At 45.5% G+C, this 12,959-nt stretch overlaps 1 protein-coding gene across 2 annotated transcripts in view; it reads left to right on the top strand.

The window, feature by feature from the left end:
• The window catches only part of LOC142573119 (glycerol kinase 5), a 227,708-nt gene that overhangs the window by 144,709 nt on the left and 70,040 nt on the right, over window positions 1–12,959 (top strand). For both annotated transcript variants that reach the window (XM_075682640.1, XM_075682641.1), the window contains exons 6-8: window positions 3,527–3,616; window positions 3,891–3,932; window positions 5,700–5,837. In XM_075682640.1, the coding sequence (XP_075538755.1) occupies window positions 3,527–3,616; window positions 3,891–3,932; window positions 5,700–5,837 (270 nt within the window). The remainder of the gene's footprint in view (window positions 1–3,526; window positions 3,617–3,890; window positions 3,933–5,699; window positions 5,838–12,959) is intronic.

The following is a 12,959-nucleotide window of genomic DNA, read 5'->3' as shown; positions in this document are numbered from 1 at the left end:
AAGCAACTAGCTAAAGCCTCAAATTGCAAGTCACTGCCTTTTGAGTTATCGTATAGATTTTCCTTCTAATTTCTTTCTTCCTATTTTTGCAAATCTCCACGGTCATTTTTGTTTCCATTCTTTGCATCCACTTTGCTGTCTCTGATTCTCTCGCTTTCTTTCTGATAAATCCTGCTTGTCTATTTACACTTTCAGTTACCCTCTACTTGATTGCCAACATTGTTGACCTCTTCCTCCATTGTGGTTTTACCGTGGGCTCCCAACGCCACCCGGCTTACCAATCTTTGGTTCACTTCCAACCTTGACATGATATGCGATTTTAAGCATAGATAGCATTGGCAAACGTTAGCGCCGGCACCATTACTCCTTTCTAGATTGCACGAAATGCCTCATATTTATTGTCGCCTCAAATTTCTCTGTCTTGTTATTGGTGTATTCCGCTTCCACTTTATTTTCAGGTTATCTTGGTGGGTGCTTGAGAACGTCTTTCTTTCGTTTATGTATACGCTGAGGTACTTATATTGCTTGCATACGGGTATCGCTTGCTGTTGATTCGGCATCACGTAAATAGTGGTCTCTTCGCGAAAGCTCGCAATTCCAGATTTCTCTATGCCAAACTTAAGGCCTAAATTTGTCACTGCGTTGCCACATGTATATGCAAGTGCCTGTAAATCTTTTGCATTGTCGGCTAATAGAACTATGTCGTCCACATACATCAATGCGGGGACCTTCTGTTGCACCATTTGTCGATAAGGCATGTTGGACAAATGAAACTTTAATTCACTGTTTTGCAGTCTTCTATACTTCGTCTTTCTATCGAACTCGGACATTCCACGCTATATGGGAGACGGCGCGGCAGTTAAGTTAGATGGCACTTGGCGGCGTTACTGCAGAGGGTGACAGCGACTGAGAGCCTCGCGTCCCACCGCGTTTACAGCTACCTTCAGTCGATATTTATTATACCCTTAAAAGCCGACTATTGCTACATGTTCTCGGCATGACGAGGTATCATTTAATACTATTGTAATGTTCATGCGACAGGTAGAAGTCACCTGAGCAACCATTTCATTTTGGAAGCGGTTACAAGATACCAACATCTCAGATACGACAAATCCTTCTGAAGTCGGCTAAGAGACTTAGTCTTCAAAATATATGTGCAGATCCAACGAAATGTTTAAATAGAAATGACGCGAAGCTTGTTCCACTAAGCGAGGCTCAAGCAGATGACAACTTAGAAACGGTCTAGTCGCCTGCAGCTGTTGGCTTTTGTTGTCGTGGGCACAAAGGTGATGTGTGATGCTTGTCGAGAGGTGAACAGCGAGGAGAGGCACGTGCACAGAGAAGGAGCGATGAATCAGTGCGTCTTCAGCGTCTCTGATCAGCGCTTCGTTGTCGCCGGGGAAAAGTCGCGCACGGTAGCATTATGGGGGAGCACTTGCTGTCGCTAAGCAGCTGAAACATTGGAGACGGCTCTCTAACTTTCAGGCAACGGTGGCAAAGTATTCGTATTACGTAGACAAACCCTCCGCAACGCAATGTGAGGTCTTAACGATAGTATAATCGTTAGTACTCTACAGCTCGAACACCGCAACCTGTTCGCTCGATGGTGCATGTCATTATATGCGCGGAGGGAATAAACGGAAGGCGACGACACGGGAAGAAGCGTGGCGACAGCGCATCGGCGCCAGATGCCCAACTGAGTAAGAAGAAAAAAGAAGCAGGGGGTAGGGCGCGTGAGAGTTCGAAGGGAGGTGGTGAGGGTGGAAGACGTGGCGGGACCGAGAAGATAGTGCCTATGGTGCGGGAGTTGTGGCCTGTCGAGTTCCTGGCCGTAGGTCGCTGCAGGCTCCCACCTGGACACGCGCACCGTCGAGTTCCTTCCAGCAGCGCGCGGTTGGCGAACGTCGCAAGGACGCGTAATCCGGGCACAGCCAGTGTCTCTATCGCCGTGCCCGATCTCCAGGCCCAAAGCTCCGGCTGGGGAACGCCGAAAGGGCGTCCGGCCGTTGCCTTATCCACATCCAAGGCCGACGTGCTACAGCGCCGTCAATTGCCGCCGCTTCATCAGGTTTGCACCAGCGTCGAACCTCGCTACCAACAAATGTGGAAGTCTCACATGTGTCCGCCGTCTGTGCCATGACATGCTTTTAGTCCCGTTGTCGGCGACCTTCAAGTGACCTTGAGGCAAAAGCCAGAGCCGTTATGCTACCTGGGCACTCATACAGGAATAACCGGTCAAGTTGCAAGAACAAAACGAGATCATCCGGGCAATCTCTTAAAACTTATAAAATGCGGTTTCACAGGACCTCATTACGTACGCTAGTTACTGCCCAAACCAGTTACAAAAAATATTGCTTAATAGTTCTTCGTAATCTTTCTTCATAATATCACGCAATCTGTAACTTCTAGTAGGCTGAAGTTTTATTTGTCATTTCCAATAGGGCGGGCGTTCAGTAGGCACATACAGAGCACTATACCCTTCATTGTCATCTTTTGGCGCTGAGACACAATTGCCTTATATTGTGCTATATTGAACGCCAGCGGTACGTGAGTTCCGCCGCGCGGGTATTGCTTCGCCTGGAGAGATGGCGTCACGCTGCGTGGCGCCTCCTTCCGGCGATTTTCTTCTAGCTGGGCATCGTCCATGTGGACCAGTGCACAGTATGGCTTGGTGGAGTTTGGTTTGGTGGGGTGTGCCGTTGCGAACATGCATCACGCCCATCTTAAGATTGTGGCTAGCATTGTCTCCAACCAATCTACTTTGCCTGTTTCCATTTCTAGCTTACATCTACTGTCGATTACGGGAGAGCCTGCAATTTTTTTCATTACCCGATATCGTGATACTTGAAAATTAATGTTATTGAATAGTTTGTTTTCTATACTTTGTATTCCGCTGTCCTGTAGATATAAGTTTTTGCTTGCTGTGTATCTGGACAAACGGCCTCGTCTTTAATATTTGTTTTTGAGTGCTTGCTTTAAAGAAACAAACACAAAACGCATAGCTTCGTGACAGTGTGCAAGACAATGAAAAATGTTTTTTGTGTATTTAGGTAACAACTGGCGGTAACGGCTTCCAATGTTTGGCGCTGCCCCCGCATACATGCATTCACAGAGACCTTCCTGTGTGTCTTACATTCTCTCCCGCTTCCTCACCTCCCCTATCGTTGGGTGGCCAACGAAATACTTTTCTGATTTAACGCCCCCGCGTTTTATTTTTCTGCTTGTCTGTATCCCTAGCTATGGGGGGTGCCTAAAAATGGTGCTGAGGTTAGCATGGTCGAATCATTCTTGTATTATTGTTATGTTGAAAGTTAATCCCAGCGCGCACTGTATTGCCTAAGGCGTGTGATGGTTTTACCACGGGTTTCCGTTTTCGGAAGTAGCTTTGCCGTCGTCAACACTGCGTAGCACCGTCACTGCCGAAGGGTTCAGTTGGTGGGCCTTCTTTAGGGATGCCGAATTTTGTCGTTCGCAGTGCTATGAGCACAGCGCCTATACGTGTGTCATACTAGTCGTTCTTGCGCAGGCCATCCGGATGGGCGCCAGCTTCCTGTACTGCCTGACCCACAAGCATCGGTACCTGATCGCTAGCATTCTCCGCTTTGAGTCTGGCCTGGTGAGAGAGCATAGCCGCCGGCTGCCTTTGTCTATTGCTTATACTCGCCTTTTCGTGCGAACCAGTCCTTGCCCTTGCTTCGCATTCTCGCGGTGAGTTTATTTTGTAACTGTAAACGATAAATGCATTATAGCAAATGCAACACTGATCCACTCGTCGGCTTTTGCCACATACGTAACTGATGCCCATCGTTTGAGGAGCGTGAATCGGACGTGCAGCCGATTTTTCGTCGTGTTTTGCACTTTCTCGATCGTCTCTGTGCTCTGCATTGCAGGTGGTGATGCGACTGTTGTGGGCCCTCCAGAACATACCGGGGGTAAGGCACTGTCAGTGTCTTTTCTTTTGCGCTGAAATGCGCGCGGCGGATGTTGGCATTTTCCTGCGTGCTCCGCGAGCCACGAAAACGATCTTTCCGGCTTGCACACCGCACAACCGAACACCAGTACAGCTGTGGAAAGGCAGTTGCCTTGAAGGCGCGATATGGGATGCACATATCTTGCGCCCAGAGACAGCGACATTGTCTTCCGGTTCTTTTCCATCTTTGCGACAGCCTAGACATATATCATATTTAAGTTCAAAAACAGTGTTTTCTTCTCAGCCCCGCGCAGAAATACTGCTTTACGCACAGATTTGCGCAGAGTGAACGTGTCGGAAGGGATTGAAATTGACTCAGCCTGAGAAGTTTTCTTAGAGGAGCTTTTTATCTATGTACGCATGACCGAAAAAGTACCTAACCAGAAATTTTCCTGTCGAGTTTGATTCCAGGAAACTTTCGCGGTCATGTAGTCTGAAGTGCAATTTCTCTGTGTCCTCATACGGGCTGCATGCGCGTTAAGAGGAAGCTTTGTCTTGGACCCAACTCCTACGCGGCCTATTCAAATACGTGTAAAACGCAAGAACGTTTTTCTGAGATAACCCCTGAACCGATTTTAATGAAATTTGTTGCATTTGAGAGGTAAATTCTAGTGACTGTTGGAAGCCGAATTCAGATTTAGGCCCTGAGTTTTGTTGAAAAGAGTTTGAAAAATTCGAAAGGTTGAAAAACATAGAAGCACGAAGTTTACAAATTAACAGCTCTGCATCAAGAGCTGATATCTAGGTTCTGTAAAGAGCATCCATTAGATCATTGAAAGCGGACAAATTTGATGTCATTTTATATCCTACGTGTATTTGTTATGTTGTGTAGAAAGGTTCTGCAAAAGCTGTATTTCCATATTACAAAATTTCTTCTGATCCATATGTAAAATATTAATTTTGTCCGCTTTAGATGTCCTATTCCGTGCAATTTATAGAATTGTGGTATTTTTCATTGCTGAGTTACAGAGTTGTAAAACTTCGTAGTTTCGTTTTCGGAAATGTTTTAATTTTTGCCTATTTTTATAAAGAATTGATGACCTAAATAAAAAAAATCAAAAGCAAGAGTCACTAGATCTTAAGTTTTTTTTTAAATGCAACAAACCTCGCCAAATTTGGTGAAGTGGTTGCTGAGAAAAACGAATTCTCCTTTACATGTATTAGATAGGAGCAGCCGAGCTAAAGTTTCCTTTTAAAAGCGCAATTTTCAGCTTAGTTTAATGGAAAAGTAAAATTCAATCGGCTCTCAATAATTCGATCTCATTCAATTTGACTTTATCCCTTATTCGAACGCACTCTGAAAAGTACAGACGAGAAAGTATGCCTTGCCATGGAAGAAATGTCCGTTTAGTTAGAAGTCGAACGCATGCCGCTTCAGTTGTTTCGATACCCACCGACCCGTACCAAGACCCCATCAAGTGCCCAGCGCTTGCCATAAGCTTGAAAAACGTAAGAAATTAAGCTGACGATGCCACTGCTCCCCTAGACTTGAAGTTGTTATATATAAACTTATTTTTAATCTTCTTGCGGCCGACGCACCTTCCACCCATGAAGCGATCCGGTGCCTCTAGTGTGGTGTAGTGGCACGCAGAGTTAGCATTTGAACATGTCAGTGCTTTTCGCCTCATGCGGGTTGAGTCGCGCTTCAAGCGCACGAGACAAAAACACGCTACAGACTACACTTCAAGCAGGAATGTCTCGACGAGTGTCGCCCTGCCCGCGCGCGCAGCTGCGAGAGGGCGCTCGCAAAGGCCACGTCGTCATGGGCACCGTGGACAGCTTCCTGCTGTGGCGGCTGACCGGAGGCCGTGTGCACGCCACTGAGCCGTCCAACGCCTGCATCACAGGCCTCTTCGACCCTTTCACGGTGAGTCTCATGCAGCTTGGCCTGCTCCTTACAGAATTTGTCGAGGGATCAAATACATGAATAGTAACTGCATTGCCAAAGATGCTGCAAATGAATTTTTGGACGCTATGCACTGTCAATACAAGTAAAATATGTATTTCTTCATTAATGAATATATTCGTCTGTGCCGAAAATTGTGCCATTAACTCGCATCAATGCTTCCCTTTTCTTTACCTATTCAATAAGTAAAGAAAATATCACACGAACATTGAACTATATCAGTTCGAAATCAGCAAAGGAATGCATGCCGCTGATATAAATGTAAAGGCCGTGAAATGAACGAGTTGAGGACATATATTTTAATGAAACTTTGTCATTCAAGAACCGTGTTTACATTTTTGTTCATATGCAACGGCCAGGGAAAAATCTCAATGATGCTGTCCTTCATTTCAATGTATTGCACAGGAACAGCTGTCACCGGTCGTGTATTGTAATTGCACCGCAATTATTGTCGCAACCGAGATCAAATATAGAAAGCAGTTCTTCAAAATATACATTAGAAATGCAAAGATACAATCGAATGCACATGAGAATTAAAGCTTGATAATGGGCAAGAAAGGGTCACTGAAAACAAAGTTCGCTGCATGTATCCACAAAATCTCGCAACAACATATTTAAATACACGTATAAGTCGCCAATAAATCTACGTATCTACGCAAAAGTCACTGTATATACAAGGTGTCTCAGCTAACTTCAGTCAGAGTTTAAAAATATGCCGATACACTCTAACACGACGTGACCAAATGCATGTTGCTTGCTTTTGTATGTAGTGTGTCACGCTATTTTTTGTATTATTGCTTAATTATATTTTAGTCAAGATTAATTAACCAACTTCTAAAGTAACGAAGCTAGGAAAAAATTACCAATTAGAAAGTTGCAGAGTGGTTTGCAAAACGTCCGAATAAACAGCTTCTGTCCTTCTATCCGTTAAGTATTACTGTATTTCAGCTTACTGATGTTGTCCGCAAAATACAAAGCACCACGTGACATGCCCGCTTGCACGTCGTGATTGTACTGCTCCCAAACGTTCCGCACACCAACAGCCACAGGCGCGCTGCCGCTTTGAAGGCGACAGGGCAGCGACGTAGGCATTGGCTGTGCCATTTAAGCCAGCGATGTGCTCCGCTCGCAACAGTTCGTTATAGTGATAAGCAAACGCAGCGGTTATTGCTTGTGCTTCCGGAAACAAGTCCATCATTTCGTTATAGCTGTAAGGAAATTGAACATCCCTAAATAAAAAAAAGAAAACTCAGTTTCTAAAAGGCTGAAAAAGGTAAAATAAGAGTATCTGAAATGGCCAAACGCTGTATTTCACTGAATTTACCTTTATTTTTCATGCGGTTTCCCCACAAGTGCTCGAAGAGGTCACCTTCTGAAGCGATACAACGCTGGGATCTTCTGAGAAGGCTTGCTATCGCTGCCTTGAGCACCGTCGGTGAAATGCTGTGGCACACTTCAGTTATCTTCTCCTGCAAGGCTTCTGGATTCGTCGTTAACTTCGTGTATACGTGATCCTTAATATAGCCTCACAAGAAAAAGTCAAAAGGGTTGAGGTCGGGTGACCTTGCCGGCCACAGGACACGCCCATTTCTCCCTATCCATTGCCCTGGAAAAGTAAAATCAAGCCATGCTTGTGCTTGACTGCAGGTGCGGGCTGGGGCCCCGTCGCGCTGATACCACATTTTCGTCAAGCAGGCCTAATGACATGTTGCGCCAGAAGTCTTCAAGCAGCCCTTTGAGGAACTCACTTACGTACCTATTGCCGGTCAGAGTGTTGTCAAAAATTCTGTGCCAACGACTGTGCTTTCATATATTCCGCACCATACGTTAAAAGACCACTGATATTGGTGGCGGGATCTTCCTAGCCAGTGGGGATTTGCCCACTTTAATAGTGCGCGTTATGGATATCTACTTGGCAATTTCGGGAAACGTTTACCTCTTCAGTCCAGAGTACCTTGGTGAGAAAGTCAGAATCCTGCTCCTCCTGAATCAAAATCCAATTCGCAAAGCTGAGTCTCTTTTGGAGATCCCTTGACTCCAGGCATTGATGCAACTGCAGATGATAGGGGTGCAGTCCAGCTGTTTTCAAAATCCTGCATGTAGTTGAGTTGGACACACCGAGCTGTGTGCCACGCTGCGCGTGCTAGCGCGTCCATTAGCCGCCATGAAACACGAAACGTTGGAGCGAACTTCATTATTTATGACTGAAGCTCTCTGCCTCTTTATTGTGAAGTCGCTGGTTTGCTTCAGCAATTCGCAGGTGTTGAATATTGTCACCTGGCTAGGTCGCGTACCCGGGTGCCAGATTCCAAATATTTTTGCAGCCTACTGTCTCTGTCCGCATGCAGCTGCTAGGACAGGGGTCATGTCTGCTTATTCATCATTGGAAAAAGACATCACGAGATTGCTCGTGCTCTAAGAGCCGACGCAGGATAGTCTGTTTCTCGCTGTCTGGTACTACGACCACCACCACCACGTCCGTCAGTCGCTTTATGCAGCGCAAGCGATAACGGTTGCTAGCTTAAATCGAACAGCCAACGCTTTTTCGCTGCCCTGTCGCTTTTTAAGCGGCAGAGCACCTATGGCTGCTTGTGCGCAGAACGCTTGAGAGCAGTATAATCACGACGCGCAAGCAAACATGTCACATTGTGTTTTTCTTTATTTCGCGGCCATCTGCACCAAGCTGAAAAATACTAATACCTAATAGATAGAAAGACAGAAACTGTTTGTTCGAACGTTTTGCAAGCTGCTCTGCAACTTTCTCATTATAATTTTTTCCTAGCTTTTTGCTTCAGAATTGGTTAATGAACCTTGACTAATTATTAATTAATATACAAAAATAGCATGCCATACTCCATACAAAAGGGAGCAACATGCATTTGGTCGCGTAGTCTTAAATTGCATTGGTATATTTTTAAACTCTGGGTAAAGTTCGCTGAAACACCCTGTATAGTGCGTCAAACAAGGCAAATAAACATTTTGCTCAATCACAGATTCACAGATCACAGAATCCCCCCTCCCTCCCTCCTCCCACCAATCGCTCTGGTGCATCGCGTGCGAATGAAGGCGGCGTGCTTCGCCCCTGCTTTTCCTTGTTGCGCACACAAGACTGACACCATCGTCGGCTCCCCACCTCCCCTTCTTACGCTTTCACTCACACATAAGGCATGCGGCGCGCGGTGACGATCTTATATCGCCCTTGGACTTATGCGGAACTTGATAGCGACGGTGACGACAGGAATGCGCTTTGAGTGTCCATATAATTGCTATCGCAATAATATAGTAAGAGTATCCGGCAACTGAAGAATGCCATGGGCCCATTCCTTCCCGCAAGAGAAGAAGTAACAAAATCGAACTTTCACCATGCGATGATTTGCTGCTCCAGAACGTCTTTTTTTTCTTTTGTGGGGCGGGGGCACCGAAAAGAAGAAAAAAACGCAAAGGAAAACATGATGGCCACAATTGAATGCCTACTTTGGGCACCTAATGTGGCTACCAAAGGAATATCGTGACACGCTTGGTCCATAGAGAACCATATGCATGCTGCTCGTTATCCTACACTGGTGAGACAAAATACTTTCCGGTCAGGTTGTGATAACATCGAGATGAAGGTGATGCCCTCAAGCGAACGCGTTGCAATCCGTCGAGTCCCCGCAGGGGTGGCGGCGAGTGACCATTGCTTCTTTTTCTCGTCGGCTAACCAGGAAGCGTCCAAAACTCTGTGACGCCAAAACCCACTCGGCCAGACATAAACGAACGCACACCGATGTGCGCCGCGTGGTTGTCAGGGCAACACGCGAAAAGCGCATGACCTCTGGCAGCCCGCGGTTAGTGAGAACAAGAAAATTGAAGAGGCTCAATGTGTTCTCGTGGATAAAAGTCAAAGTAGAAAAAATAAATAAGAACGTAGTTACCTTTGCTGGTTTATAGTGTCTCGACATGGATGCATTGGCGCAGGTGAAAAAAAATGTTGATATTCTTTTCTGTGACATGACGGCACAAATTAACCATCGCAACGATTTGTCTCATCGGACCTCACTGCGTGCTTTGTCAACTTGTCTGATAGTGTGTTGATTTGGCTTGTCTCGTATGGTCCGATGTACGACTTTATAAAAGTCAATGCACCTTTGGCGTCATATGTATATGAGAGCATTAAACCCACAAAGATCCAGAATTGAAAATGTAAAGCACGACTTTGGAAATGTCAATGCACCTTTCGCATGAAAGGTTTATGTGATCGTTATGCCAGTAAAGTTTCGGAATTGAAATACATGCTCTCCGTAGTTTCTGCAGCATCCGTGAGTTGCCGCGACAAGCCCGCTCGCCATCAAAACGCCCTTGAAACGTTGTCCTCGGATGAGGCTCTTCGCGTTATGCGACTCCAGGTGCATGGGCGTTGCCACGAAATCCAGACCGAGTTCACAGTCTTCGCACCGAAATGGGTTTTCAAGCGTGAAAAGTATATTCCAGACAAAATTCACAAAGGTTTCCGGTGCCGGGGGTTGTTTTCGATGGCGGGCCATGACAGCACCAAAAAATTTCAGAGGGGGCAGGGGCTGAAGCCCCATAAGACCCCCCCCCCCCGCCGGCTACGCCCCTGCCAGGGGTGCGATCGGAGATCGTTGTTTGAAAAGCACTTTCAGTTTGCCTTCACTTTGGCCTCACGCGATTGGCCTAGATCGTCAGGGTGTCTACCAACCGTGAAAACAGGGAATTCTCAGGGATTTTGAGTAGTCTGGAAAAACTCAGGGAATTTGTGCCTCTATCAGGGAAAATTAGCTGTAATTTTATTGAAAGGGTCGAAAGTCACGAATACTGGCTCGAGTAACAGACGGGAATCGTAATGAGTCGTTTTTGACGCGCTGTCGTCGGCTGTAGGAGTTGCCAGTGTACAGTCAGTGAGCGACTGTCCGGATTCCCGATAATTTGGGCGGCTTCGCGGCACCACCACGTACCCCCATAGAGTCAATTTATCAGAACGTCTGAAATTTCGGACGCAAGCACTTTTCACCGTCCAATTTTCCGAACTTTTTGCCGTGACCGCAGGTTCGAAACTGCGTTAATCAACGCCACCACCGCTGCCATTTTGATTACGTACTCGCCGCCTTGAACCGACGCTCTCGCCCGCAGATCCGCTGGTGGCCGTAGCCACCACCACGGCAACGTTAAGCCTAGCTGCTTCTACGTTCGCTACTAAGCTTATTGCCGTGCGGTGCCGTGTTTTGCATTGAAAGAATTTTCCGCTGTCAGCAATGGCACCGACTCCGCCATTGTAATCCTCGTGATTGGCTTCGTAGCTCGCAGAGCACAGCGCGTTGCGTAATGCCAGTCTCCGAAAATTAGCTTAGCCTTTGTACAGGAGTGTTACCCGGTGAAGCATAACAAGCGTTCGAAGAGGCAATTGTCACGGGACACAGTACGTATTGCTTAGTTATACACGCGTGCACCCCCGTCCCCTGTCACAGTACCATCACCGATATGCCTAACAGGTGGACTGGCAGGCCTTAAGAGGAAGCTTAGCTCGGGTGCTCCTATCTAAATACACGTAAAAGCAGAATTCGTTTTTGTCGGCAACCACTGCACCAAATTTGACGAGGTTTGTTGCATATAAAAAAAAAAACTTAAAATCTAGTGACTGTTGGTTTCGGATTTTTGATTTAGGTCGTCAATATTTTATTAAAAATTGGCAGAAATCGAAAATTTTCAAAAAACGAAACTATCAAGTTTACAACTCTGTAACTCAGCAACGAAATTGATAATACAATTCAGTGAACTGCATCTAATAGTACATCTAAAGCGGACAAAATTGATAGGTTACACATGAATGTCAAAAAATATAGTATATTGGAAATATAGGTTTTGCAGAACCCTTGTAAACAATGTAACAAATTCACGTACGATATAAAATGACGTATCGAATTTGTCCGCTTTCAATGATCTGATGGATCTCGTTTACAGAACCGCGATATCTGCTCTTGATGCAGAGTTATGAATTTGTAAACTTCGTGCTTCTATTTTTTTCAAAGTTTCGAATTTTTGAAAATCCTTTTAACAAAATTCAGGACCTAAATGGAAATTCCGCGACCAACAGTCACTAGAATTTCACTTTCCCTCTCAAATGCAACAAATTTCATTAAAATCGGTCCAGGGGTTATCTCAGAAAAACGTTTTTGCCTTTTTACATGTATTAGAATAGGCCGCGTCGGAGTTGGGCCCGAGCTAAAGCTTCCTCTTAAGAGCTTTTTCGAATGTGCCTGTGGCGATTTGAGCCCTTAAGGGCAGTAAATTACATGCATTTATTTTTTCCAACTGGCCGATTTTTCGAACGTTTTCGCGGCTCCTAGGGTGTTAGAAAAATCGGACGTGGACTATGCAACTGAGCAAGAAGATGTTTCAAATGGTCTGTGTGGCGAGCGAGTGGCGGAAGAAAGACAAGAACAGAAAGGTCCTACGCATTGGGGGATGAACGGGAAAGGAAGCGTGCTGCCGCCGTTTTGAACTAAAAAAACAGTGTTGGCTGATGCTGAGGTGCAGGTGTCCCTCATCCAAACCAAAATAAACTCTTTAAAGCAGTGAAACACTGAGGCATCGTGCGCGGGCTGAGGATATGTCAGGACAGTTGAGGTTGACTTACGAGCCGTTGAGAGAGAATCTCAATTGTGACAAAGTTCGGGCCTCATACCACTGAGCTTGCTATAAGTTGGTATAAATAGCTCATATTCGAAAATATTTGCCTCTGTATGCATCTCCTTTTTATTCGTATTTGAGAATGTCCGACTCGATTGGCAATTTTTTCGAAGGCATTTTATTTGCTGTGCATTTTACTAACCCTTCTCTTGTATACTCGTTTTGAATGACATAAACAGTACTCATTAGCATTCAAATTGGATTAACTCGTTTTCTTTTTTAATTTTTTTTCATCTGCTTACTAAAGAGTGACAGCATCGGGCGATATGGTTTCAGCCCGTCTTGACTTAGAACATAGTACTGTGTCAATCAGGGAATTTTGCAAAGGCACTCAGGGAAAACCTGGAAAACTCAGGGAATTCGGAAATGTCAATTTGGTAGACACCCTGATCGTTG

Source organism: Dermacentor variabilis, chromosome 2 (assembly GCF_050947875.1).
Source record: "Dermacentor variabilis isolate Ectoservices chromosome 2, ASM5094787v1, whole genome shotgun sequence".
Classification (NCBI taxonomy): Eukaryota; Metazoa; Arthropoda; class Arachnida; order Ixodida; family Ixodidae; genus Dermacentor; species Dermacentor variabilis.
This window is presented reverse-complemented; position numbering and strand designations above follow the sequence as displayed.